The sequence below is a fragment of the Amblyomma americanum genome, chromosome 2 (assembly GCF_052857255.1).
Source record: "Amblyomma americanum isolate KBUSLIRL-KWMA chromosome 2, ASM5285725v1, whole genome shotgun sequence".
In the NCBI taxonomy this organism is placed as follows: domain Eukaryota; kingdom Metazoa; phylum Arthropoda; class Arachnida; order Ixodida; family Ixodidae; genus Amblyomma; species Amblyomma americanum.
In genome coordinates this window covers 40,971,332-40,996,758 of record NC_135498.1, presented here as the reverse complement: position 1 = coordinate 40,996,758, position 25,427 = coordinate 40,971,332, and the positions used below count along the sequence as shown (strand labels likewise).

The window sequence follows — 25,427 nt, the reverse complement described above, 5'->3', positions numbered from 1 at the left end:
CGGCATCCCGTCAGTCCTGTAGCTGTAGACACGGCACGCCTGAGCGCTTTCAAATGCCATCGCTGTACAGACCATCACCACCACGCGATACACTTCGCCAGAGACTATACAACCAACTCAACCACCCGTGACGGCCTTGAGACCAAACTAAACCTCCCTTAACTTCCTCTTCTTCCTACATTTATATATGTATTTTTTGAAACAGCGCGAACGGAATTCCGGGAGCACGCGTTGCGCGCCATCGTCTGCGCGCAGAGCTGCTATGCGTTGATATCCTACAGGCTTCTACGAACGGTATTATAAGTTCAAACAAAGATGCAGAAAAAAAGAAAGACCGCGAGCAGGAAGTGGAGACAAATTGACCGGAAGTGCACTCATGCAGGCAGGCGCGTACGCACATAACGGTTCGCAGAGGATTACGCAGCAGACGACTCCCCTCCACCGATCTCAAGGCCGTGGTGGGTTCGTGAGCGCGCAAACACGCCGGAACGACTCATCCGTGCAGCGCTCACGGCTTGTACCTCACGTATAAGTGGAGAGCGAGGCGATGTATGCACTATATATAGAGCGCACTCGCCCTTGACTGTGTATGCGAGCGGGGAGGGGGGACGAGCAAAGCTCGTAAATACAAATGCCGAGAGCGGACCTCTGTCCAAACAGACACAAAAGGCGGACTGTTGCCGGCGCCGAAAGTCGCGTTCTGCGCTTGCGTCGTTCTGTTCTTTTTTTCTCACTGCGCGCTCCTCATTCAGAGCAGGCTCGCGCTGCGTGCTCGTATACACATAGAGTTGCGCACAAGCGACCATTCGAGAGTGGCTGGTTCCCGACCTTGAAGATTAATTCACCCGCGTCCCCCACTTTCTGCGCGCTCACAATTTTCGGTCCATTGCTGTCCGAGTTCATATATGTGCTTAGTCAAGCGCACGTATTTACACGCATGGTTTATGCTCAGATTTGTGTACGAACATCACGCGGGTGGTCAGAATTTTTCCTATATTTTGGCGCTTACGATTACGGTAGATATTTGTTATAGACTAACAGTTCGTGGACCGTACGCACGCCACTCGGGCTCCGTGGCACGTGGATGGTCGTCTAGAAAAACAACCGGTTGGTTTACTAACCCAACCTGACCGCGTGCTCGGTTCCTCAGCAGCAGCAGCACCATCTCGTGTCTAACCTCGGTCAAGAACCGAGCGGGGAATGCTACACTCTTAACACGAACCCTCCTATATGGGAGTAAAAACCGAGTAAGCTGTCTTCGAGCGCACCCCGTGCTAGAGGACAGAGTATTGTCCCTTTTTACTTCTTTGTGTTTAGAGTGTAAACGAACGTCTTTAAGCTCAGTCGAACGACAGCTGTCATGACGCACACATCTCTTATGAGACTACTACGTCACACGTGACGGTACCGACCACCAGGCGTAGGCTGTCTCCTCCAGGACTGGATTCACCCCAAAAGACGTGCCAAAGAAAGCCTCCTGGTGCAGTGGGCCTACGTGCAAGAATTAATGTCAGCGATGTGACGGTGACCTTGACATCCCAACGCACACCGCATCCCATCAACAAGGCCTTAGAGCCATCTGAGTAAAATTCGTATTATCAATCATTCATGGTGCGACCTACAGGCTTTCCTTCCGTGAAATGTCTTCCTCTCATCCAGTCTCGCTTTGCGCGAACTCTTTCACTGTCCAGGAGAGCAAGCTGCCGGGCTAGTTGGTGATGCATGTTGTTTCACTGTCGGTTTCTGCAAAGAGAACGGACACAATCCAGGAAAGGATATACCTTAAGGGAACTTGCTGTTGGGCTAGTAGGTTTCTGTTAATTCTTTATTTTAAAGACGCCAATAAACAGGACCGAACAGGAAGGGAGTCGACAGCACGAACTCGAAGGGAGATGACCGGTGCTTCGTCCTGTCGTCTCCCTTCCTGTTCCGCCCTGTTAATTGTCGCTTTTAAAATCAAGAAGGATACTCTGCTGCAGTGTGCGGCTTTTCTATGATGCAGTCTCCATTTTTGGCCGTGAATCATGGATGCGTCTTCGCACAGACCCTCCAGTCACGGGCCCGAAAGTAAAGTGCATGTCACAGCCTTTACATTGCCGTGCTATTTCTCAGACCCCAACAGCTAACGCAACACAAGGGTTGGGGATCAGTTTTTGTGTAGGCTTAATTTCACTAGCTGTGGCACTGCTTCTCATGAGGATAAAATAAATAAAATTCACAAAGCAGCGGTGAGACGTTTTTCACATTCCTTGACCAGCGAAGAGGTCTAACACGGGCCGCATTACTATGGGAACGTCCTCCTTGCTAGGGTCCGAACGAAGTGTGGGCAAAATTCTAGTGTGGTACGACGAAGTTTTCAGCGTTGTCACTGCGTCGTTCCTGCGTTAGCAGTATAGCTCTCATTCGGCGAAAATGCCGCCGTCTGTGTGTCCGAAGCCGCCACACCCACCAACCTCCAACCTGCCGGATGTCCGCCCACTACCTTAACGGTGAAGTCAAATTCAAAGACGCAGCGTGAAGGCTAGCATTGCAAAAGAGACAATGTTAAATCGAACTGTAAAACCAGTCGTGCTTACGCAGACCCGTCGCATCGGATCGTATGACCATTGACCACCAGTTTTTTTTTTTATTCCAGCGTGCTTGTTTTGCGGACATTCACGCTCAAAAAATGCTAAAAAAAATGAGTCGGGCGCGTGGCCTGAGACTTGGGCGAGGGCGCCGAGGATCCTTGTTCGGCGTGCGTGTCCCGAGGTTAAGAAGAAGAAGAAAAAGTTCGCCGAGGCTGTGGCGGTGGCCTGCATGCAGGCAGGCTGCGATGCCTCACGGGAGCAAGGACCCTCGGGGTCAAGCGAACGCGAGGGAGAGCAATCTGGCCGCGGGAGGGCGCCGTTGTTACAGCGGCGAGCATTATTTCCGACGACCAGAGGGTCCGCTAGGCTGACCGCGCGCGAGCGGCGACGCGGATGGCTGATGCCTTTTGAGGAGGAGAGAGGACGAAAGAATAGGCTGGGAAGGAAAGAAAGAAAGACGAAGAAAGGCGGCCACGGTCGGCCGGCCACGGCGGTGCAAGCTCACCTTTCCCCGCGAGACACGGCCGACTGGCCATCGGTGTGTGGAGACTCCGCCGCGCCAGGAGCCTGGCGCAGGAAGTGGTAACCGCCACGTGAGGCGCGCGCTCGCGTCACTTCCGGGAGGCTCTGGCGGGACGACACTGCGGGTAATCCGTTACAAAGCGTTTCTTATTTTTTTCTGTGCTTTTTTTTTTGCAAACATCGCAGCAGCAGCCACGCGACGACCTGACCCGAGATTCCTTGCTGGTCATTTTGGATGCGTATGCGGAATTCGTGACGCAAAACTGAGATCGAGACAGAAAGAGCGAGAATTGTGGATTTTCTTCTTTGTCCTTCATTTTAGCGATTTGTACATGCAGGAAAAAAAAAACGGCAGTGCGGAGCAGGGGTGGTAGAAGTGGTGAGCGGGGGGTAAGGGGGGGGGGGGGGCGGTGTTACGTTGCCTGCGAAAGTGCAAACCGTGGGACTGCGCTGGCCTTCCGAGGACTACCCCCTGCTCTGCTGGATGTTCGCACGGAAGAGGAAAAGAAAGAGTTTCAGTGCCGGGGCGTCCCGCGTCGCGCGTGTCCTCAGGGCGGAAAAGACCGTCGGGCTCGCTTTCCACGCTGTTAGCATCGTGTCACCCCTTTTGTCTGTTGCTCTTGTTTGGGGGGCAAGGGCACAACCTGCGTGTACTGAGTAAAGGTTACGCACGCGAATCGTTTCTGCACCTCTCTCTTTGCCCGCTTTGTACACAGTAGTGAAGCAGTGTGAGGGGGAGAACGAAAGAAAACACCCGGGGAAAAAAAAGGTAGGAACAGGCCATCACCATCTTACGTAAAGAATCACGCGGTTGACGTTAGCCTTTGCGCAGGACAAATACTCAGAGACGACGTTCCCTCTTGGAATATAAAAGTAAATAACAAAAAAGTAGGCGGCAGCCACAAAGGAGAGAAGGACCCGCTGCGGTGGCTCAGTGGTTAGGGCGCTCGACTACTGATCCGGAGTTCCCGGGTTAGAACCCGACCGCGGCGGCTGCGTTTCTATGGAGGAAAAACGCTAAGGCGCCCGTGTGCTGTGCGATGTCAGTGCACGTTAAAGATCCCCAGTTGGTCGAAATTATTCCGGAGCCCACCACTACGGCACCTCATTCTTCCTTTCTTCTGTCACTCCCTCCTTTATCCCTTCCCTTACGGCGCGGTTCAGGTGTCCAACGATATATGAGACAGATACTGCGCCATTTCCTTTCCCTCCAAAAACCAATTAAAAATTTAAAAAAGACGGTCGTTAATAATAATAATAATTGTTTTTTTGTGGAGAGGAAATGGCGCAGTATCTGTCTCATATATCGTTGGACACCTGAACCGCGCCGTAAGGGAAGGGGTAAAGGAGGGAGTGAAAGAAGAAAGGAAGAAATAGGTGCCGTAGTGGAGGGCTCCGGAATAATTTTGACCACCTGGGGATCTTTAAGACGGTCGTTGTCAGACCCAAAACACAGTATTAGTAGAAGAATCTATGGGCAGCCGTCTCAACGATCATGACATCGCAACCGTTACGTTAAAGTCTCGTGTCAACAGAGACACCACAGCTATGCGGCAGTTCAGTGAGCATACTTATACTAATGCCAACTCCTGCACGTTTTGCGTTAGAACCTTCCTAGTTAGCAAAAGAAACAGTAACATCGACTAACAAGAAAATTATTGAAAAGAAAAAATGAAAGAAGCAACTCGCTCATCACGTGCGCGGAGACGAAGGCCTCATGTACCTGAATACTAAAGGGGTTTGGACTTAGGGTGACTAGGGTGAAAGACTTTTTCAAGTGGATGACCAATGGTATTAAGACCCGGAGCCAGCTCAGATTCGTGCGTGAAACTAACCTCCGCGGCTATAACTGTCCAAGCATATGTCATGCAATTAGTCGTTGTCTAAAAATAAAGGTGCGTCCGACTTTTCTCGGCTGCCGAGTCATCAACATCATCAGCCTCACTATGCCCACTGCAAGGCAAAGGTCTCTCCCATGTCTCTCCAAATAACGCTGCCCCTTGCCAACTTCGGCCACCGTATCCCCACTAAGTAATTTCATCCGCTCAACTAATTTTCTGCCGCCCCCTGCTACGCTTGCCTTCTCTTGTACCGAGTATACGTTGACGACCGTTCCTGGAGCGCGCTATGGTACGAAGCACCAATGTTCCACTTATGCCGAACAAAACGCGCTCATGCTGGTCACCCTGCCCCTAAGCGAAAAAGCGACTCCGACAGCCATCCCACAACGCCCCCTCCTGGGCACACCCCGGTAGACCACGTTACTTCTGGTGGAACATTTTAAAAGGCGCCTACTCCCTGGTTCTGGTCCAAGCGGGCCTTATGGTGGAACTCCTCCTGGACACCACGGCCAGAAGGCGAATGCGGCATTTTTTTTTATTACGACGCATTACGACGACGCAAACGGCGTTTACATATCCCACTGGAGGTCCTCCATTACAGTAATCGCTGCAATAACAGCAGCGACCTTGAGAGGAAGTCAATGTGTACCGGGAAGGACGCAAGTGCGGGAAGTCTTCCGGCCGCGTGCGCTCCATGACTCCTTCCCGCTCACTGACTGCAGCGTTCATTCACCCGCCATCCTGGCGTCCCACCGACCGATCCTTGCCGACACACTCCCTCTCTGCCTGCAACTGCAACACAGCTACCCCTCCTCACTGCGCAGGCAGCGACACACACGCACACACGTGGCACGTCCATATTCAGTAATGGCCCCGCCCTTTAGCGCGCGTGCCATACGTACGGGCCGGGCAGACTCGGAAGAAGACCTGGTCGGAAGACGTGCCTTGTCCTTCTGCGACCCGGCAGCGTCTCGTGCTCGTGCGTGTTCGTGTGTGCGCTACGCTACAGCGCGTATACATTACGCGGCCAGCGACGCCTAATCATAGCGGGAGCAAGGGGAGGGCCATCTAGCTCCGTTCTTATCTCGGATGCAGGCCGCAGGCACGCATCTCGCGGAGCGCGGGCGAGCAGTCCGTTGCGTGCCCCCTAATGGAAGAAGAAGGCTGTTCATGTCGGACGCGGGCGCCGCGAGCCCGTTGATGCCTCGGTTGGTAAGCGGCGGGAAAGGGGGTTAAATAAGAGGAGAGGGAAAGGAGAGAACAATGTTCGCAACCGCTGCGCCATCGCTGGGCTGCATTGGCTCAAGGGCACCTCGCGGAGATGACCTTCCCGCCCGCGCTTCGGTGGCTGTGATGCACGTAACGACATTTCACCAACCTCAGCTGTTTCCCGGCGCGCGTGGTGGCTTCCGCTGCTTCTCTCTCGCACGCAAGTATATTAAGAGAGTCTTTGAGAATGGCGTGCGTAAGCATTATATTCTGCCCTGCTTGTCTGTCCAGGCTTTCCCTGCCTAATTGCACTGCTTTGAGGGACTTGCACTCATTCTCTCTCTCCGAGGGCGGACGCACTGAACGAGGGAAATAAGAGGCGCTCGCGTGCGGTGCCTGTACATGTTCCTGCGCGCTAGAAATACCATATTTACTCGAATGTAACGCGGGGTAATATTGTTTTGCTTTGCTGGTAATAGAAGCGAAAAGTTACTCCTCGCGCTTTAATTGGGTCAATGTAATTGAGTAATTGAACAATTGTTTCCTCTTCGACAAGGTAAGTTGGGTGAGTTGGTGATGATATTCCATGACTACAGCGCGACGAACGGGACATAGACGAACGAAACACGCAGGGACACAACACAGCCCTGTTCCGCCGTGTTGTGTCCGGGTGAAAACGGTACCTAGGTAAATGTTGTGCGTGAAAGTGACATCGTGTCTGTCGCTCTTCCTCTGTCCACGGCTCCCCTGCCTAATTGGCTTTATAACGGGACGTGTTATTGTTCTCAAGTAAGTCAGCCGACTCACGCGAGCAGTCGCATTACGCGAGGGCATATACAATAGTGCACGTTTCCTAAGTACATGATGAAGTAACTAAGGGCTAAGTGCGCCGAAATTAAACCTACGCGGCTCGACGGAGAGCGATTATTTGCAGAACTTTTCTGAACGGTTTCTCCTCTATATGGGAGCACGAGACAGACTATATGTGCTCCTTCGCAGTTAAGTCGCCTAGTCTGTAGACTAGCCTAGCATAATTTTACGCACCCTAGAGACAGTCACGAGAGTCGCTAATTCCCCGCCGCAGGATCCTTCTGCGACCACCAGACTTGCCTCGAAGAGAAACGTTATTTTTTGTTTTGATTCTGTTTTTTGACAGGAATTCAGCCGGGTACGAAAAACGCGACTATCTTGCGATATCTTAACCCGAACCCGCCGCGGTAGAGCGTGAAAAGTTTTGCAGCCAGCGCGTTTGATAATTCGTGATGTCCTCTGTATACAAGCTGTGCATCTTTCTGCTGCCCTGTAATCACTGGGATGCAACAGCCACGCACACAGAATGTGGACGGCTGAATATCTGACGTACACTCTGAGTAAAACATGCATAAAATGGGACTTAATGTATTGTTTTTAATTCATTAATCATTACTCTGTGGGGGACTAACGGCCACGGCAACGCGGTTACTCTCTAAAGGACTGAGCCGTGTACACATTTTGCCCTTCCTGTTTTGCAGTGCCCGACGCAAACTGCAGGCGCTGCATATCTGCGATTTGCTGTGGCTCATCAGCCCTGATTTTTTCTTTCTCGTCTCGATAGATAATTTGACTTTTTTAAACCTGTTTAGCCTTCATCTTTACGAACGTGAGCAGCGTAGAAATTCCATAGCGACCGCCAGATCGGCAAAACTGGGCAAAAGGCACTTGTCTTGTTTTTCTGTCATTTATATCTCAGATCTAGAAAAGCAGGAATTATAATATACTAGAGAGACCAGCCCGTGTCAGATTAGGCTTTGTCATTTCGCTCCTAAAAGCAACGTTGTGTTTGCTTTTATGCCCCGCCGCGGTGGCTCAGTGGTTAGGGCGCTCGACTACTGATCCGGAGTTCCCGGGCTCGAACCCGACCGCGGCGGCTGCGTTTTTATGGCGCTAAAACGCTAAGGCGCCCGTGTGCTGTGCGATGTCAGTGCACGTTAAAGATCCCCAGGTGGTCGAAATTATGCCGGAGCCCTCCACTACGGCACCTCTCTCTTCCTTTCTTCTTTCACTCCCTTCCTTATCCCTTCCCCTACGGCGCGGTTCAGGTGTCCAACGATATATGAGACAGATACTGCGCCATTTCCTTTCCCCGAAAAAACCATTATTATTATTTGGTTTTATGGCACATAGGCAACTAAGGCAATCATGCGCCAAACGCAAGGCTTATCACAATAAGAGGAACGAAAGACATCGTGCACACATACAGACATTGTTTATGTTTTGTTCTTTTGGGCGAGAAGAGAGGCGTTCGCATTACGGTAAAAAAGCACGTGACACTGTTTTACACAAGCATGTGATCATTAATTATCTTAACGAGGCAAGCTCATTATCTGCTGCTTCTCGTTTATTTTTCAAGGTCTTGCTCACGCTGTCGCAGCTTCGCAGGCTGGCGCGAGGGAGGGAACAAAGGGTACATTTCTCAGACCGCTGAAAATAAATATAATGCCTTGTTAGCTTCTATTCTCTCGCTGGTTAATTGCCTCTGTGTATGCAGAGCCGGCTACGGCATCCCGCTGCGCACATTGCCGAGCAGCTTTCCCGTGCGCGAGCTTCGAGACGACGCGTTGATCCTCAACCTGTTTTTGTGCACGTGCACTTACCCTCTGGGGAAGTTGCGTTTGCTTAATGTATAGTTAGTCCTCCTAACGCCTGTTATATGCGCGTCAGCCTCTTAACTTCTCAAGGTGACACGGCGTCTTCATTCCCCGCGCTCCTTGGCCCCAGCGATAACTGATTAATATATCTTGTTTTCGATCAAGGAGTTTAGAAATTTACGGTTATGCTAATCGCCCCTTTTATGTGCGAGCGTAAGCATTGATTCGCATATCCCACTCCAAAGTAAACGTACTGCCGTCATCGCTTTTTTTGGATGATCCATATCGCAACCGGATATCTCCGACTTCTTGGACGGGTTTCTTCTTTTTTCTAGCTGTACTTTGCACCTGGTTATCTCATAGAAGAAAGAGGAATGTCTTTTGTGCCCAACGTGGGATCGGCGCCAGCACATTTTAGTTGTCTTACGTCATTTAGCATGTTAGGTTTTAAGAATCAGCGTCACTGCTTCGGGAATAACGACATTTTTGTGTGTTCTCGATTTCAGTTTGAGTCGAAAGGAACTTCTTGTCCCTTTGAACCTAATTTCATGACGCCTTCAAGGGTGTTTATTAAAATTGTGTATATACATATTTTTTGACGGCTTCAATGAAGTTCTTGTACAGGGTGTGTTGAAAGTAGGTGATGTTCATATCGGGACGCAGTGCGAATATCAGCAAGCAATAGAAAGTTGCGCAGGCATCGGCACTTGGCTAAAGAGATCGATCTGCGTATTCGCCCACCTTTTCTTTCTTTCTTTTTGTCTTTCTTTGCGTTCATCACCTTTAGAAACCTCACAGCTCACCGTGTAATCACTTCAGAGCCTCGAAGTACTTTCGGGAGCAGCAATCGGTGAGATTAACAAAAATGTCCATCGCATATTGCGCGTGTCGTGCGACGTGCATAGTCAGGTTCGACGCTGCCGTGTCAAGGCGGCGTTACGGAGACGATCGGTGTTACGAACCGGTTCCTTAGCTTCCGGGCCGCACGGTTTTCTTTTTTTTTTTTCGGGGGTGGGGGGGGGGGGGGGGGAGGGGGCGCAACCTAATCTGCGCACCTTGGCAGGATACGATGCACGGTGTAGCGTGCGAATCAAAACGCGCGCCCTCCCCGGTCACACACGAAAACCACGCTCCGTTTCGTAGGCACGGCGTAAAAAAGTTAAGCCTGCCCGATGCCGATAGGTGGCGCACACTTCCGAAGATCGTAAAAGGAAAATTAAAAGAGAGAGAGAGAAAAAAAAAGAGGTGCGCGACCGATAAGGAAAAGAAAGAGAGTGAAAGATGAAAAAAGAGCAGGAAGAGAAAGAAGTTTGCTAGGCCGCGCGTACGCACGATTCGTGAAAAAATAGCGATTTGCGCAAAGCGGTTCTGGGCCGCGTATAGCGATAATAGACTTTTTATACAGCGTTGGCAGCGGCACGCGCAGGCGAGCAGGCCCTCTTGCAACGGAACTTATCCCGTCCGAAATCGTTTCACGGTCGGCGGTCCTCTCGCACCCGGAAGGCACGCGGCCGCATGCAAGTGTGCGTGCATGCGAGGCCTATAACGCCGCGTGCGTACTGCATCGGCTGCAAAAGAAGTGGGGCCCCGCTAGAGTAAGAAGGAGGAGGAGGAGGAAATATCGCCTTACACGCACGCTGCTTAGGTTGTGGACGAATGCGGGGGACGGCTGGAGCCAAACAAAGTTCGCGATCGGCGTTCGTGGCGCCCTCTAGCGCCTTTTGAGGCAGCGTGCATAGCGGGTCGCCTGGTCAACGAGTTCTTAGCGCCGCCTGAACGCACCGTGTTCGCCGTTATCTGGCGAGATGCGTCTCTCACCCTTAGCGCGCCGCGGGTGTGTGTTAGCGGAGTGCCCTCCGGAGCACTGGCTCGTGTCCCGGCGTGGGACCGGAGAGCGCGTTTTCCCGCGGCCACGGCCAGCGAGGGGGGGGATGTGAGACCGGGCGTCTTGCTCTGTGCACGCGCACGCATCCGTTAGCGCTTCGGTGAGAGTGTGACCTTGCGCCGGATGGGAGGAACGGTGCGGAAAACGAGTGCGCCTGTTTAAGGCCGTGCTTGTGCGCGACTTCACTTTTTGTTTTTCGTTGGTGCCTTCGAAGGGTTTTTTACTCCTTCTGTTCTTAGTCGCGTGCATTGCGCTCTGTAGCTGCTTTGGAGCAGAAATTGTCCGCGATTGACATTTGTGCCTGTGTTTTCGTCGATTCGTTGATTGATCGATCGATTGATTGACGAAGATCAGCCCACAGTTTTTTTGTCGTGGCAATTACTTACTCCGCATTAAAAGAGGAACAAAACAGCCAAAACTGAGCTCATGTATTTCGTTTGGCTTTCTTGCAAAGACGAACCCTGTTGGTGAAGTTAAGTTCGAATGTACGTTAAGCCTAAAACTATTCTCTTCAGATCGGTGCTAACGGCGGTCTTCTTCCCCCTTCTCCCTATCTCCCCTCAGACATCAACGAGTGCGAGATCCCGGCGCTGGCCGCCCTGTGTGTGGAGAACGCCGAGTGCTGCAACCTGCCGGGACACTACGTCTGCAAGTGCCAGCGGGGATTCACAGGGAACGCCACCGTCGCCTGCAATGGTGAGCACTTGCCGACAATGTCGAGGAATTCAAAAGAAACCTATGTGTACACTGCAGCGCCGGTTTATTCTTAATTTCTTTTAGATACATGTTCTTGAAGGTCAAGTTTCCTACTCTATCCTACCAGCGATCACGTTGTGCGTTGTACGCGACTTCATATCTGCTTCCTTTCTTGCTTTATTGAGCCAAAAAATATTGTCACGTAGTGATGACGGCAGTCCGGGCAGTGAAGAAGATACCGAAAGAAGGCTTCTAAAAGAAAACTGTTTATTAGACTGACCTGCGCCCGCAATGAACTGAATGACTCGGCGGCGGCGAAAGCAACGAGCGTGCTGGGCGGTCGTCGAACAGAATGCCCGCCGCTCTCGGCCGTGCTTAATCTAAAGCTGATAGCGAGCTTTCGAGATACGGTGTGCAAAGTTACAACAGTTGTCTGGAATAACCTAGAATCAGCTGCGCCTGGATGCGATCAGTCGAGATAAATCTGGTCTTGCCTTGCATCGCAGACAAAGCGATAAGGCCGCGTGCCGGCGTCTTTGAAGAATGAACAAACAGTACAAAGATTCGCGGCAATATCGAGTGTTACTGCCTGTATGCTATATCCTGAGCGTCATTGCGTTTTGTTTAATTTCCTGATTCTGTCATACCCTGCGCTTCTGGCATCTAATACTTGCTACTAACTCTTTGTTTTGCTTGCTATCATTACTATTTATTGCGTGATTTCTATATTGTCAGCCTCATTTGGCATCATAACTTACAATGTCAGGTACCCCTGTTCCCCCCCCCTTTTTTTTTTCTCTGAAGCTCATACCCCTCCGTAATGCCCACAGGGCCATGAGGGTAGCTGGAATAAATAAATAAACAACTAAATAAATGAATAAACAAATAAATAAATACGATGATTCATGCATGCGAGAGCGGCTTAATTGCGTGACCTTGCTTGTCAGTTTGTGCCCTGTTGTCACGCGTTCGCGAGCAAACCACTCAGGTCTTTAAAGCATCGCATCGCGCTCGTAGGTTCCACTTTTTTTTTTATTCGACAAGTGCGCCACAAGGCATCAGTTTAGAAACGGTTCTCGAAAATACAGGAGGAAAAAAAAGGAGTCGCCTCTGTAGCTTCCACTTCGCTGCAAGAAGTGAGATATTGCGGACAGGGATTGACAGCTAGGAATGACAGGGAATTCAAGGGGAAATGCAAAACAAGACGAATATGTATAGAAGAATTGGGGGGGGGGGGGGTATTCTCGCGGTAGTGGAGTCTCCAGGAATTCTTAACAAACTCATTTTTTTTCAGCGGGAAATCGTTTATGAACGCATTTCTTTTTCGCATATCGTAAGATTGCATCGTCACACTCAAAATATCCGCAGATCCATCTTTGGGGCTCTTGTAGTTTTCTTATGTTTATTGCAAAAAAAAAACGCACCCCATTTTGTTTTCTATGACAGTCTTAACTACTCGGTGACAGCACTGGACAGACTTTAAAAGCAGGATTTAGCTACGCATGAGAAGCTGAGACCATTCCTATCAACATGTTTATAACAGTGTCGTATAATATTACACTGTTACCTCGCATTTAAAAGTGGTCTCTAAGACAGCTGGACTTTCGTACGTGATCGTACGGGTGTATGTTGCTGAAGAGAAAAAGAGCCCGTCTATTTTAACGGTAATTTGTACATGGACACAGAAGTCGCTTTTGCGCCCAAAGCTCTGCATTGTTCCCTGAATCAGCCCAGGAACACAGCTTCAAGTTATTCTGTATAACGCAACCTTCTTTCCCTTGTGGCTGCAACGTTTCCGTAACTCATTGCAAGCTTTCGCAACACAACGACCCAAACTTAAGTTATACCATTTGTCAGAAGGGAATAGGGTTGGTTTGCAACTACTCCTGAAGACTTAAGTCGCGAATGTCCTGGAAACGCTACAGTCACATTTAACGCAAGCCAGTTCTATATGTCCTCTTTTCGTGTACGTCTATACGTTAGGGCGAACATGTTTCTGACGAACTCAGGTAAAAACATGCAATGTACCCTCAGTCGCGCACATCTGTTCACCTGTTAAACTTGTCTTTGTGTCCTTTCTTCCTCGATTGGAGGTTCCACAAATAAAGAATATTCGCCTTGAACCGGTGTGAGAGGGATAGATACCGACTAGACTGAAATCGGCGACCTCATGCACCCCGATCTACACCCTCTCAACATTATGGCTAACCACGGTGTCAGCCATTATGGTTACGCCTCTTGGTACCCAGCCGATATTCTGCTGACCGAATACAGGGCCGTGCCAATCTGGCATCAACGACATTTTCAGATCCACGTGATTCTGATCGGTGCTCTGATGGCGGCCATCACCATGAAACTGAAGCTTAAATAGAGCATCCCTACCACGATTTTGGTTTGGTTTGGTTTATGGGGGTTTAACGTCCCAAAGCGACTCAGGCTATGAGAGACGCCGTAGTGAAGGGCTCCGGAAATTTCGACCACCTGGGGTTCTTTAACGTGCACTGACATCGCACAGCACACGGGCCTCTAGAATTTCGCCTCCATCGAAATTCGACCGCCGCGGCCGGGATCGAACCCGCGTCTTTCGGGACAGCAGCCGAGTGCCATAACCACTCAGCCACCGCGGCGGCTCCACGATTTTAAGATCAGGGTGATTAGAGGGAGAAAAATATTCTATTAAAGTAGATTTCAACGCTCGCTGAAGCAGTGAGTCATTAATTTTGGGCTACCTTTTTTTAACGCTTTCTTGGCAACACCTTAGGTGGCACCGCAGAAGGTTATCACACCATCCCCTCCGCGCTTTACCCCCTGGTATTAATCCGCGGGTTCGCGAGACGTTGCCTGGTGGCGCGGCGTCCCGCGGGCAGGGCCTCTCACCTCCGCTCCCACTAATAACGTCGTCAGGACCGCCAGGGGGCGTCGCTCGCTCCGCCGCTTTCAAGGGCACGGCACCGCCACCGCTCGAAAGACTCGGGCGCGGACAGGGGCCCCCGCCTGAGACGCAATGCACCCTGGCGGCGCCTCGGGACAGTGATCGATGCCTCCGCACACACAAATACATATAAGCACGGTGGGCCCGGCGACGCCTGGAATGGGAGCCCACCACGCCTCTGTATATGCCCACACGTAATACGCATGCACCAGCTCCTATGCTTGCTGCATCTATCATTGCATAGCCATGGCTAAGGGCCAGGCATGGACACGCATCCCTCGACAGGCACACACACACATATATATCCGCTGAAGAATCTTCCTGTCGCACCTGCATGAGAGTACACCGACGCAAAGAGCCGGTCGGTCGAGGATTATGACGTGCTTGCTTCATGCCTTGGCCAAGTTGCTTCCACAGGATAGAGGCAATGGTACATGTATTCTGTAGGTGCCAGCCTCTAGCATGCTCTCACGCTGCGATTTTTCCACGAGTTGCTCTTGACTTTCAGTTTTTCTGTTTCAGAGAAAAAAAAATCCTATGTTAGGTATGTACAGGTAGAAGTGATATGACAGGGAACATTCAATTTGTACCCCCCCCCCCCCTCTCTCTGCACACACCCAGCGATTTTTACTGTAATTTCTTCATTGAAATCGGACAGTTCTTAGTGGTATATACGTTCAGAGGAAGAGCTATTTCTGAAAAAAAAAGAACTACAGAATGTGCCTCTCCATCATACTTATAAAGTAGCTGTTGTGAGACACTTTTAATGTTCTGGCTTTCATACTGCCGCTGCCCGTAGTTGTATGCTCTTTTCCTCCCTTCCGCTTGTATTTTTGGTGGAAAACTCAAGCGCGTGGAAATCAACCTGGCGGCTCACACCTGACACATTGTATGCGACCGTCGTCAACAGCATATATATATATATATATATATATATATATATATATATATATATATATATATATATATATATATATATATATATATATATATATATATATATATACGGCACGAAGAATACTGCTTTCGACGGTGTATAGTCAGGGATGTACAGGCAGGTGTACAGGGTGTGCGCATGATTTCGTGCCGCATATATATATATATATATATATATATATATATATATATATATATATATATATATATATATATATATATGTATATATGAGAAGAAAACGGAGAAGAAAAGCAGAAACGGAGCTAAGCAAACAGCAGCAACAACAACCACCCCCAGCCAAACGAGAATACTGCTTTCGACGGTGTATAGTCAGGGATGTACAGGCAGGTGTACAGGGTGTGCGCATGATTTCGTGCCGCATATATATATATATATATATATATATATATATATATATATATATATATATATATATATATATATATATATATATATATATATATATATCAGAAGAAAACGGAAAAGAAAAACGGAGAAGAAAAGCAGAAACGGAGCTAAGCAAACAGCAGCAACAACAACCACCCCCAGCCAAACGAGAATACTGCTTTCGACGGTGTATAGTCAGGGATGTACAGGCAGGTGTACAGGGTGTGCGCATGATTTCGTGCCGCATATATATATATATATATGAGAAGAAAACGGAAAAGAAAAACGGAGAAGAAAAGCAGATACGGAGCTAAGCAAACAGCAGCAACAACAACCACCCCCAGCCAAACGAGAATACTGCTTTCGACGGTGTATAGTCAGGGATGTACAGGCAGGTGTACAGGGTGTGCGCATGATTTCGTGCCGCATATATATATATATATATATATATATATATATATATATATATATATATATATATATATATATATATATATATATATAGGCAGGTGTACAGGGTGTGCGCATGATTTCGTGCCGCATATATATATATATATATATATATATATATATATATATATATATATATATATATATATATATATATATATATATATATATATATAGGCAGGTGTACAGGGTGTGCGCACGATTTCGTGCCGCATATATATATATATATATATATATATATATATATATATATATATATATATATATATATATATATATATATATGAGAAGAAAACGGAAAAGAAAAACGGAGAAGAAAAGCAGAAACGGAGCTAAGCAAACAGCAGCAACAACAACCACCCCCAGCCAAACGAGAATACTGCTTTCGACGGTGTATAGTCAGGGATGTACAGGCAGGTGTACAGGGTGTGCGCATGATTTCGTGCCGCATATATATATCTATCTATATATATAATATATATATATATATATATATATATATATATATATATATATATATATATATATATATATATATATATATATATATATATATATATGCGGCACGAAATCATGCGCACACCCTGTACACCTGCCTGTACATCCCTGACTATACACCGTCGAAAGCAGTATTCTCGTTTGGCTGGGGGTGGTTGTTGTTGCTGCTGTTTGCTTAGCTCCGTATCTGCTTTTCTTCTCCGTTTTTCTTTTCCGTTTTCTTCTCATATATATATATATATATGCGGCACGAAATCATGCGCACACCCTGTACACCTGCCTGTACATCCCTGACTATACACCGTCGAAAGCAGTATTCTCGTTTGGCTGGGGGTGGTTGTTGTTGCTGCTGTTTGCTTAGCTCCGTTTCTGCTTTTCTTCTCCGTTTTTCTTTTCCGTTTTCTTCTCATATATATATATATATATATATATATATATATATATGCGGCACGAAATCATGCGCACACCCTGTACACCTGCCTGTACATCCCTGACTATACACCGTCGAAAGCAGTATTCTCGTTTGGCTGGGGGTGGTTGTTGTTGCTGCTGTTTGCTTAGCTCCGTATCTGCTTTCTTCTCATTGCTTCCTAACTTGCACACGCGTACGCAAGCATAGCTACATCAGCCGTGGTTATGTCTTTATCAAATGGGTACACATGTCATTTGCATTCAAACAGTCGCTAAAGCACAGTAACTAAGTGAATCTGTTCCGTCTATCACCGAGCGACCGAGATCGAGCTGACGGTCATATCCAAGGAACCAGCCCTATATGCACATGTAGGCTGCCATTCAACGTCAAGCCTTTAATGGCCAGATACACAGCATGCCTTTAGTATTTGTGTAAACGAAAACGAACCAGTCACTCGCCGCAGTGGCTTTACTATAGTCGGATACAGCTCAAGAAAGAAGCGGCTTTTCCCAGTCAAAGACGCTCTTCCAGCCAATGGCGTGAGCAGGCCAATGCTCATGAGCCTGCTAGCGTGACAATTCAGGGAGTGGACTATCCCCGACCATGGAGGGAGGGGACTATCGCCTTTCACCTGCCACTCCGTTCATTGTCACGTTGGCAGGCTCGTGAGGATCGGCAGACGCCATTGGCTGGAAGAGGGTCTTTGATGTGGAAAGCCGCTTCGTTCTTGAGTTGTATCCGACTATAGTCAGTGGCGCTCTGCTGCCGTGGAAGGGCTCGATTCGGCTGAAGTTCGATGGCGTCCAGATGCTAAGAATTTCGTGCACCGAGAAACACGGTGCTCCCGAGGGACACAAAGACGGTCGAATTAAATCGGACTCCTTTACATCACGGCGTGACTCTTTCACGTAACAGTTAACATAAACGGCGAATCGGCATCGGTAAATGCAACTGCGACCAGCTGTAGCCAAGTCTGGAAGAAACGAACAAAAGAAACTAGAAGATGAATAATAATAATAATTGTTTTTTTTGGGGAAAGGAAATGGCGCAGTATCTGTCTCATATATCGTTGGACACCTGAACCACGCCGTAAGGGAAGGGATAAAGGAGGGAGTGAAAGAAGAAAGGAAGAAAGAGGTGCCGTAGTGGAGGGCTCCGGAATAATTTCGACCACCTGGGGATCTTTAACGTGCACTGACATCGCACAGCACACGGGCGCTTAGCGTTTTTCCTCCGTAAAAACGCAGCCGCCGCGGTCGGGTTCGAACCTAGAAGATGCGGCAACTTGGAAAAATACTAGAAGATGCGGCAACTTGTATTTTTCCGACAAATCCGCGTGACAATACGCGTTCACTTTGCACGATTTCAGGACGAAAACGCATGAGAATGGTACGCCAAGGCCTTGGCAGCCGTGTAAACCGTTGACGCCCAACTTTGGCGCCGACGGTTCAGAGTTCACAAGAGGTAAAGGCCGTGGAAAGTGAAACACGGCCGCCAGCAACGCCGACAACCGCTCGAACAAAAGAAAGCCGTGTCTAGACGCATATCCTTGAGACGATTCAGTCCCATGGTGCATACAGCCTCCGTCAGCCCGGCCACCCGTTCCTTTTCCTTCGAGGAATACAGCGATAAATAAGGCTCTTTGGAAATGGGGGAAGAGGGGAGACAAGTGTAGCTTCTTCGCTCTTTGTTACGTGGCGCACCTGTGCATACCCGTCTATATCATCCCGTCGCCTGACGGCAGCGGCTGCCGTGAGAGCCTCCTATACGCTCAGTGTGCTCTTCGCGTTTTTATTTTCTCTTTCTTCGGAATGTCTTCTCGGAATTCCGCCTATCCTTGAGCGGCGAGCGAAAGTGAAACCGTTGTCTGGCGGCTTCTTATGCTCCCTGTTATTTGCTTCTTCCCCGCAGACGACAGACAAAGTACGTAACCGTATATATAGCGGTCGAAAATTGGCCGGTATGCTTTTGTGCTTCGCGGATCTCTCTTTTTAACCGCAGACGGGGACTATGCAACGCCTTTCTTCTGTTTTCATGCCGGTGATTGTTATTATTACTATTTTTTTGCTTCTGCGAATATGTTTGTGTTTCATGCGCCGATGGCTGTTTCGGGCCACCGTTGGGGATGGGTGAAGTAGTGCACTTTCCCTTTCTTTTCGTTCAAGGTCATTGTGAACCACCTACATTCGTGCTAGAAGAAGAAAAAAGAAAGAAATTAAGGGCGGAGCTTCACCTGCGAGAAGGCGAAGAGAGAGAGAGAGAGAGAGAGAGAGAGAGAGAGAGAGAGAGAGAGAGAGAGAGAGAGAAAATGACAGCGTCTTTTGAGGTTCTGCGCGTTTATCTCACGATTCGGCGTTATTCGCACTGACAACTCGAACTTAATTTAAAAACGTGAACTAAGGAATGAAAGCCGGCTCGCTCTTCTCCCTAGGTAGTGGCGATCATTGGGGCGATTCTAGGTTCGACCTGCCAAGATGAATAACACGAAGCTCCAACTAACTCGGGCGAAGCCCATTTTTTTTTTCCGATTTTATCTCTGGCAGGCTGCGCACGTTCCCACGGCGCACAGCTTGCTCCGCTTTACATGATTGTCTATATTATAAACTCTTCTTGTCTTTGCACCATCCGTGACTCAAATCTCTGCCCCCTCTCCCCCACTGTCTTCCCACCCGTCCATTCACCCCAAGCACGCACCACAAGTATATATACATGCCTGTGCTCTCTCCTTACGCTTTCCAAAGCGACTCCGCGCCATTACTCAGTCGGTGTCCGTATACGATACACTTCATAACCGGCGAAATTGATTTTCCGCGAAGCTATACATATAAGGCGCGCGGGCAACAGTCCGAAGGATGAGGGTCTTCATGCGAGGAGGGTCGCTCCGGTTCTGGTCGCTCAACGACCGCGGTATACATGCAACGACGCCTGCCTCCGAAAGTTTGCAAAAAGAAAAAAAAATGCTTCTCGGTTTCACTGCTCCGGCGTCGGATTCCCCCTCCTGCTGTTCCTGCCGTGACGAATGCGCGGTCAGCGACGCGTGCGGTGCAGAGGACGCTGGAAGGACGACAAGGCCATTCGTGGCTGCGCAAACACTTATACAGAAACGCGAGAGCGCTTCAAAGCAGTGCATATGTAGCGCGCATTGTCCTCTTGTGAATCCTAGAAGTGTTTACACAAAAGCCCTCCCCCCCCCCCCTCTCCCCCTTCCTTTTCATCCCCCCTTCCCCCGTACACCACCGTGGACCATTCTACAAACTTGCATATCCGCTGCGTGTCCGGGGAGACAGATTGCTCTGTTGTGCAAGATACCACGGGCGCCGCCGTGACTTCTCGCAGTCTGCCGCTTTCCTCTCATTGTCCGCGTGCGCCGGCGTTCCTCTAGAAAGGCGAATAAACGATAAAAACCGAGAAAAATGGAAGTAGAAAAAAAAAGAAGACAATTTGACATTCACGGCGTCGTGTGCTCAACGCGAGCTTTTGAGGCGCGAATTTCGCTCGCCAGGAAAGTTGCAGACGTGATTTTCACGCTCGTATAGTGCTGGCTTTCTTTTGCTGATTACGCGCGCGCGCGCTTATGCAAGTCATGCTTATGTCAGCCCCACCGTCGCCCTGTTCTCTAGGAGAGTTTTTTTTTATGCTTCTGTTACTTTTCGTGGACGCAATGGCGGCGTTGCTTTGACAACTGGTGCCACACACACACACACACACACACACACACACACACACACACACACACACACACACACACACACACACATATATATATATATATATATATATATATATATATATATATATATATATATATATATATATATATATATATACACACACGCTTGGTCTCCGTGCGTGCGCTTGACTTTCCTGGCGCCGCATCTGTGGCGCCGTGTGTGGTCGCTGGCACCGACTTACTCCGTATTCTTCGCATTCTAAATGTGATAATGGCGTAATTTAGTACGATTACTCTGCACTGCAAGCCGATATGGGAGTAAAAAGGGAGTAAGCTGAGCTCTAGCGAACTCCCCTTTAGGGGCAGGGTATGCTGCCCAAGTTCCGGGGTAGATTTCGATCACCAAACATACAGAATACTTACTGCCGGCAACGGAGACATGTTCCCGCCGCAAGGCATAGTAACCTGATGCAGTTAGCAACGGGACGATGCTAATCAGTGCAGCGCCGGAAGTCTTGAGGTTAGCAATTAGAGGAGATTGATATCTAAGGTTTAAGTCTTCGTAACTGCTAGAATTTCGCATGTTTTGCAGAGGGAATGCGTTTCCGTTTCCAAACGGGAGTGACCGAATTCGTAGTGATGGAAATGTACCTCAGGGCTTGGGCAAAATATCCAGCCACTAAAAGGGTGTGCGCTCGAGGTCAGCCTTCGTGTTTAGAGTCTGTATCCGTTTAAATGGCCATCAACTGATTTTAGAGTGTTGTCGAAGTTCCTGTTTGCTTCAAACTGTAGCGCATCGATTAGTCAGCATTCTTACGAAGTACGCTAATTAGCGCTCTATTATTGATTTGGACCCTATATCGCTGGAGTCATAACGGTTTACGCTTGCAACGTTCTTCATTTCGTTGTGAGACCGGAATTGGGCCATCAGGCAACGTTGTGTTGCATACTCCTGATCTGCAGTCGCGACGAAGCGGGCGCAAGCCATGAATCTACGTAGACCCTCTGCACAGCGTCTGTAGTCTACAGCTCGGAAGCCTGAGCCAGCTCTGTGCATCTGTCCTGAAAACGGGGTCTTTAACGTCAGTGCACGTTAGAGATCCCCAGATGGTCGAAAGTATTCCCGAGGCCTTCACTACTGCACCTCTTTCTGCCTTTATTCTTTCACTCCCTCCTTTATCCCTTCCCTTACGGCGTGGTTGAGGTGTCCACCGAGATGTGAGACACTTACTGCGCCATTTCATTTCCTCAGAAAAGAAAAGCACTAATTCTTGGAAACGCCGCAAAATCGCGCACTGTGGGATCTGTACAGTATACAGGTTTTATACTTGACCTTTAGAGATTGTGAAAACTGTTGACGCGTGTCCTTGTGGACGTGTTTGCCCGGAGGTCTCTAACCTGTGGTGCGCTTCTCTCCTAGACATCGACGAGTGCCAGGACCCTAACGCGTGCGGCCTGCACGCGGAGTGTCACAACGTGCCTGGCAGCTACACGTGCGTCTGCCCCGACGGGTTCACCGGCGACCCCACTATCGAGTGCCATGGTAGGTGGACGTACAGTCCTGATCAAAAATCTTGAGGCCGTAGGCTCTTTGTTCGATCTGCATTATGTAGCCGTGACAGCACCATTAAAAACCACGGGGCCTTCAGGTGATATGAAAAGGCTTCTTTCCGCGGTAGAGAACCTTGATGCTTGACGTGTTCTTGGATTACTCCGCTCCAGAGGGAATTAAAGGAACATTCATTCCACTACAAGTGAACGCTTTGGCCTAAACATTTTTTAAGCGGGGTGTATACTGTGTAGGACACAAGGTTTCATTCACGCCTTGGCGCAATGAATATGCAGCATGTTGTCGCTAAGAGCGAGTTACACGCAGCAGAACCTTTGATAGCACAGTTTTGGTTGTCAGTTTATACCCAGGTCGGTTACTGCATGTAGAGCGTTGCTAACAAGGCGTTGCGTACCTTGGATAAACACTCATTTTCATCTTGGTCTGCAAGGAAGGATATCAGTAACATAAAAGGCCTGCCGTGACAGTCGCTGGACGGTCGCTACGAATTATAACTTAATTAACCGCTAATACTACAGAGGTTGGTCATAGTGTGGCCATAACTACCACAGCCACAAGTCTGTACCAAAAGGCGACCACAAATGCCTTAGACTAACTACAGAGGGACGTCAAGCAGTGCAAGTCTTGCCATGGATTACCCATTCCTCGCTGGGACAAAGGGTTTGTAATTAGTTCCGCATCACCCATTTTCGGCTACGGCGTGGCCTCTTCTCTCATGTGGCGATGCAGACGTGGACGAGTGCCGCAACGACCCGTGCGGCGCCAACTCGGTGTGCCACAACCTCCCGGGCGGCTTCGAGTGCGAGTGCCGGCCGGGATACAAGCCCCTGCCGGGCCGCGCCCACCACGGTTGCGTGGACGTGGACGAGTGCCTGGACCCGCACTTCCCTTGCGGCGCAAGGGCTACGTGCGTCAACGCGCCCGGAAGCTTCTACTGCCAGTGTCCGCCGGGATTCACCGGGAACCCAAAGATCGCCTGCCAGGGTGAGTCATGTCTGCGCGCGGTTGAAGCGAGGGAAGGAAATATATGTAAGCGTTGTTCCCTTGCAGAAGGTTATCTAGACAGTGTATAGATTGTCCATAGACTTCTCTCTATGAAGTCTATTGACTATCTATAGACAAACCATAGAGAACAGTCCATAGGCAATACAAACCCTATAGCCAGTCTATAGACAATCTATATATTTATGGCCATACACTTTTAGTAAATTTTTGTCTATAGACACTCTATAGGCTACGAATAGACAAATATAAATATCTGTAGGAAGGCGACAGATTCTATAAAAAGTCTATAGACTCTCTATAGACAATTTTTGTAAGGGTTGCATTCAAGATAAGTCCTCATTGTCAGCTGTAATAACCGTCTTTCCTTCCCTATCAATTTGTACATAGGCTTAGCATTTTTACGCGATAGCGTATACAGCTCGTTCGGTCAAAAAGCCGTCGGCGTATAGTCGGCACCGCGTGTCGGAATAACCGAATAATCGGGGGCTGCGTAAAAGGAATCGTATCATGGTAATTTGTGGTTCTAATGATTGGTCATTGATTGGTGTGTGATATGAGATGACGAGTTAATGAAATCATGTAATTAATTGATTAATTGAAGAAATAAAAAAATGGGAAAAGGGGGTTCAAACGCGTCAAAACGCTCAGAATGAAATCCAATGCTTGATGATGCTAATCAAGAAAATTTACAGCGTGTAATTGATCAATTAATTGAAACAATTGAAAGAAAATGAAAAAGTGCCTTCAAAGGTTGGCACTGTTCAGAATGGAAAGCCTAACCCACTACGCTATCGCGTCATAACCCTTAAGGCGGAGCTTATGTATCCTCTCAAATTTTTCTTTAAAGCCTGAAGGAGCGGCATCTTTCAGAACTCGAACAGTCGCTAGATTACTCGAGCTGCATTTTACATTCCGGTGATACCGTAGCGGTGGCCAAGTCGTTTGAGCATCCGCCTCGCATGCGGGAGGTGCGGGGTTCGATCCCCAGCGCCGCAATGGGTACAAGCTTTCCCCTGCCTGGTACTCGGCTTCTTTGGGGTGAAACGCTTGGGAAATGGGCCTTTGACCCCACCTCGAGTATAAGGAAAACACCTTGTGCCATGGCGCTCTTTGGCTGCAGATGCCCTTGCGCCATAAAAATTCATCGTCATCATCATCATCATACTTTCCGGTGATGGGGCAGGTCGGATTTCACTTTTCATAGAAAAACCTTCGCACGCAGTGACAGAACTTTAAGCTGGATCCTCGCCACTAATCCAGTCAGAGGTTTCTGCACGCAGTCATCGACCGCCGTGAACACGCACAAAGAAAAATAAAAATAAAATCATTCGGGACAAGAGCTAACCGTCTGCGGCGTACTGCGCAAGCGTTCACGCTTCGCAGCAGACGTTGTCGACGGCGCTGCTGTTGTACACAGTTGGTAGCAGACGACGCCGCGCTTTGTCGCCTAGCTCTCTCAAGGCTGTGCAGCATGCGGGCGGGGTGGCGTTCCACAAACAATGGGAAAGAATAGTGGAGCGGCAAGTAGAACTAAGAATAAGAAGCGCACAGCGCGCTCAGGAATTCCTCGCTCGTTAATTGGAGGCGGCGACACCGGAGAAGATGAAAGGGAAAGCGCGTGTGAACTTCCCGCTTCTTTTGTTCTGTCCCGCCCCTGTGCGTGCCTCCCCCTGCCAAAGCTGCTGCCGCCGCCGCTTGCGGACGCAACGGCAGGCAACCTTGTGGAAGCTACATTGGTCTTGCCGCAGGAAGCAGCGAGTGATGCAAACTGTTTGTTCTCGGCCCCTTTCCAAAGTTCCCCGGTCTTTTCTTTTAAATCGGCGGTGGTGGTAGAACGTTTACGCAGAGAGCAAGACAGATATATTAAAGGAATAAAAGCAGTTTAACGAGTGTGAATGCACGTCAGGTATACGCTAATAATAATAATAATAATAATAATAATAATAATAATAATAATAATAATAATAATAATAATAATAATAATAATAATAATAATAATAATAATAATAATTGGTTTTTGGGGAAAGGAAATGGCGCAGTATCTGTCTCATATATCGTTGGACACCTGAACCGCGCCGTAAGGGAAGGGATAAAGGAGGGAGTGAAAGAAGAAAGGAAGAAAGAGGTGCCGTAGTGGAGGGCTCCGGAATAATTTCGACCACCTGGGGATCTTTAACGTGCACTGACATCGCACAGCACACGGGCGCCTTAGCGTT

General features: G+C 48.8%; 1 protein-coding gene across 1 annotated transcript in view; it reads left to right on the top strand.

Moving 5' to 3' along the window:
• LOC144121081 (uncharacterized) overlaps positions 1 to 25,427 on the top strand; it is a 342,169-nt gene that overhangs the window by 234,395 nt on the left and 82,347 nt on the right. The window contains exons 6-8 of the mRNA XM_077654023.1: positions 11,219 to 11,350; positions 22,057 to 22,179; positions 22,936 to 23,190. Of these exons, the coding sequence (XP_077510149.1) occupies positions 11,219 to 11,350; positions 22,057 to 22,179; positions 22,936 to 23,190 (510 nt within the window). The remainder of the gene's footprint in view (positions 1 to 11,218; positions 11,351 to 22,056; positions 22,180 to 22,935; positions 23,191 to 25,427) is intronic.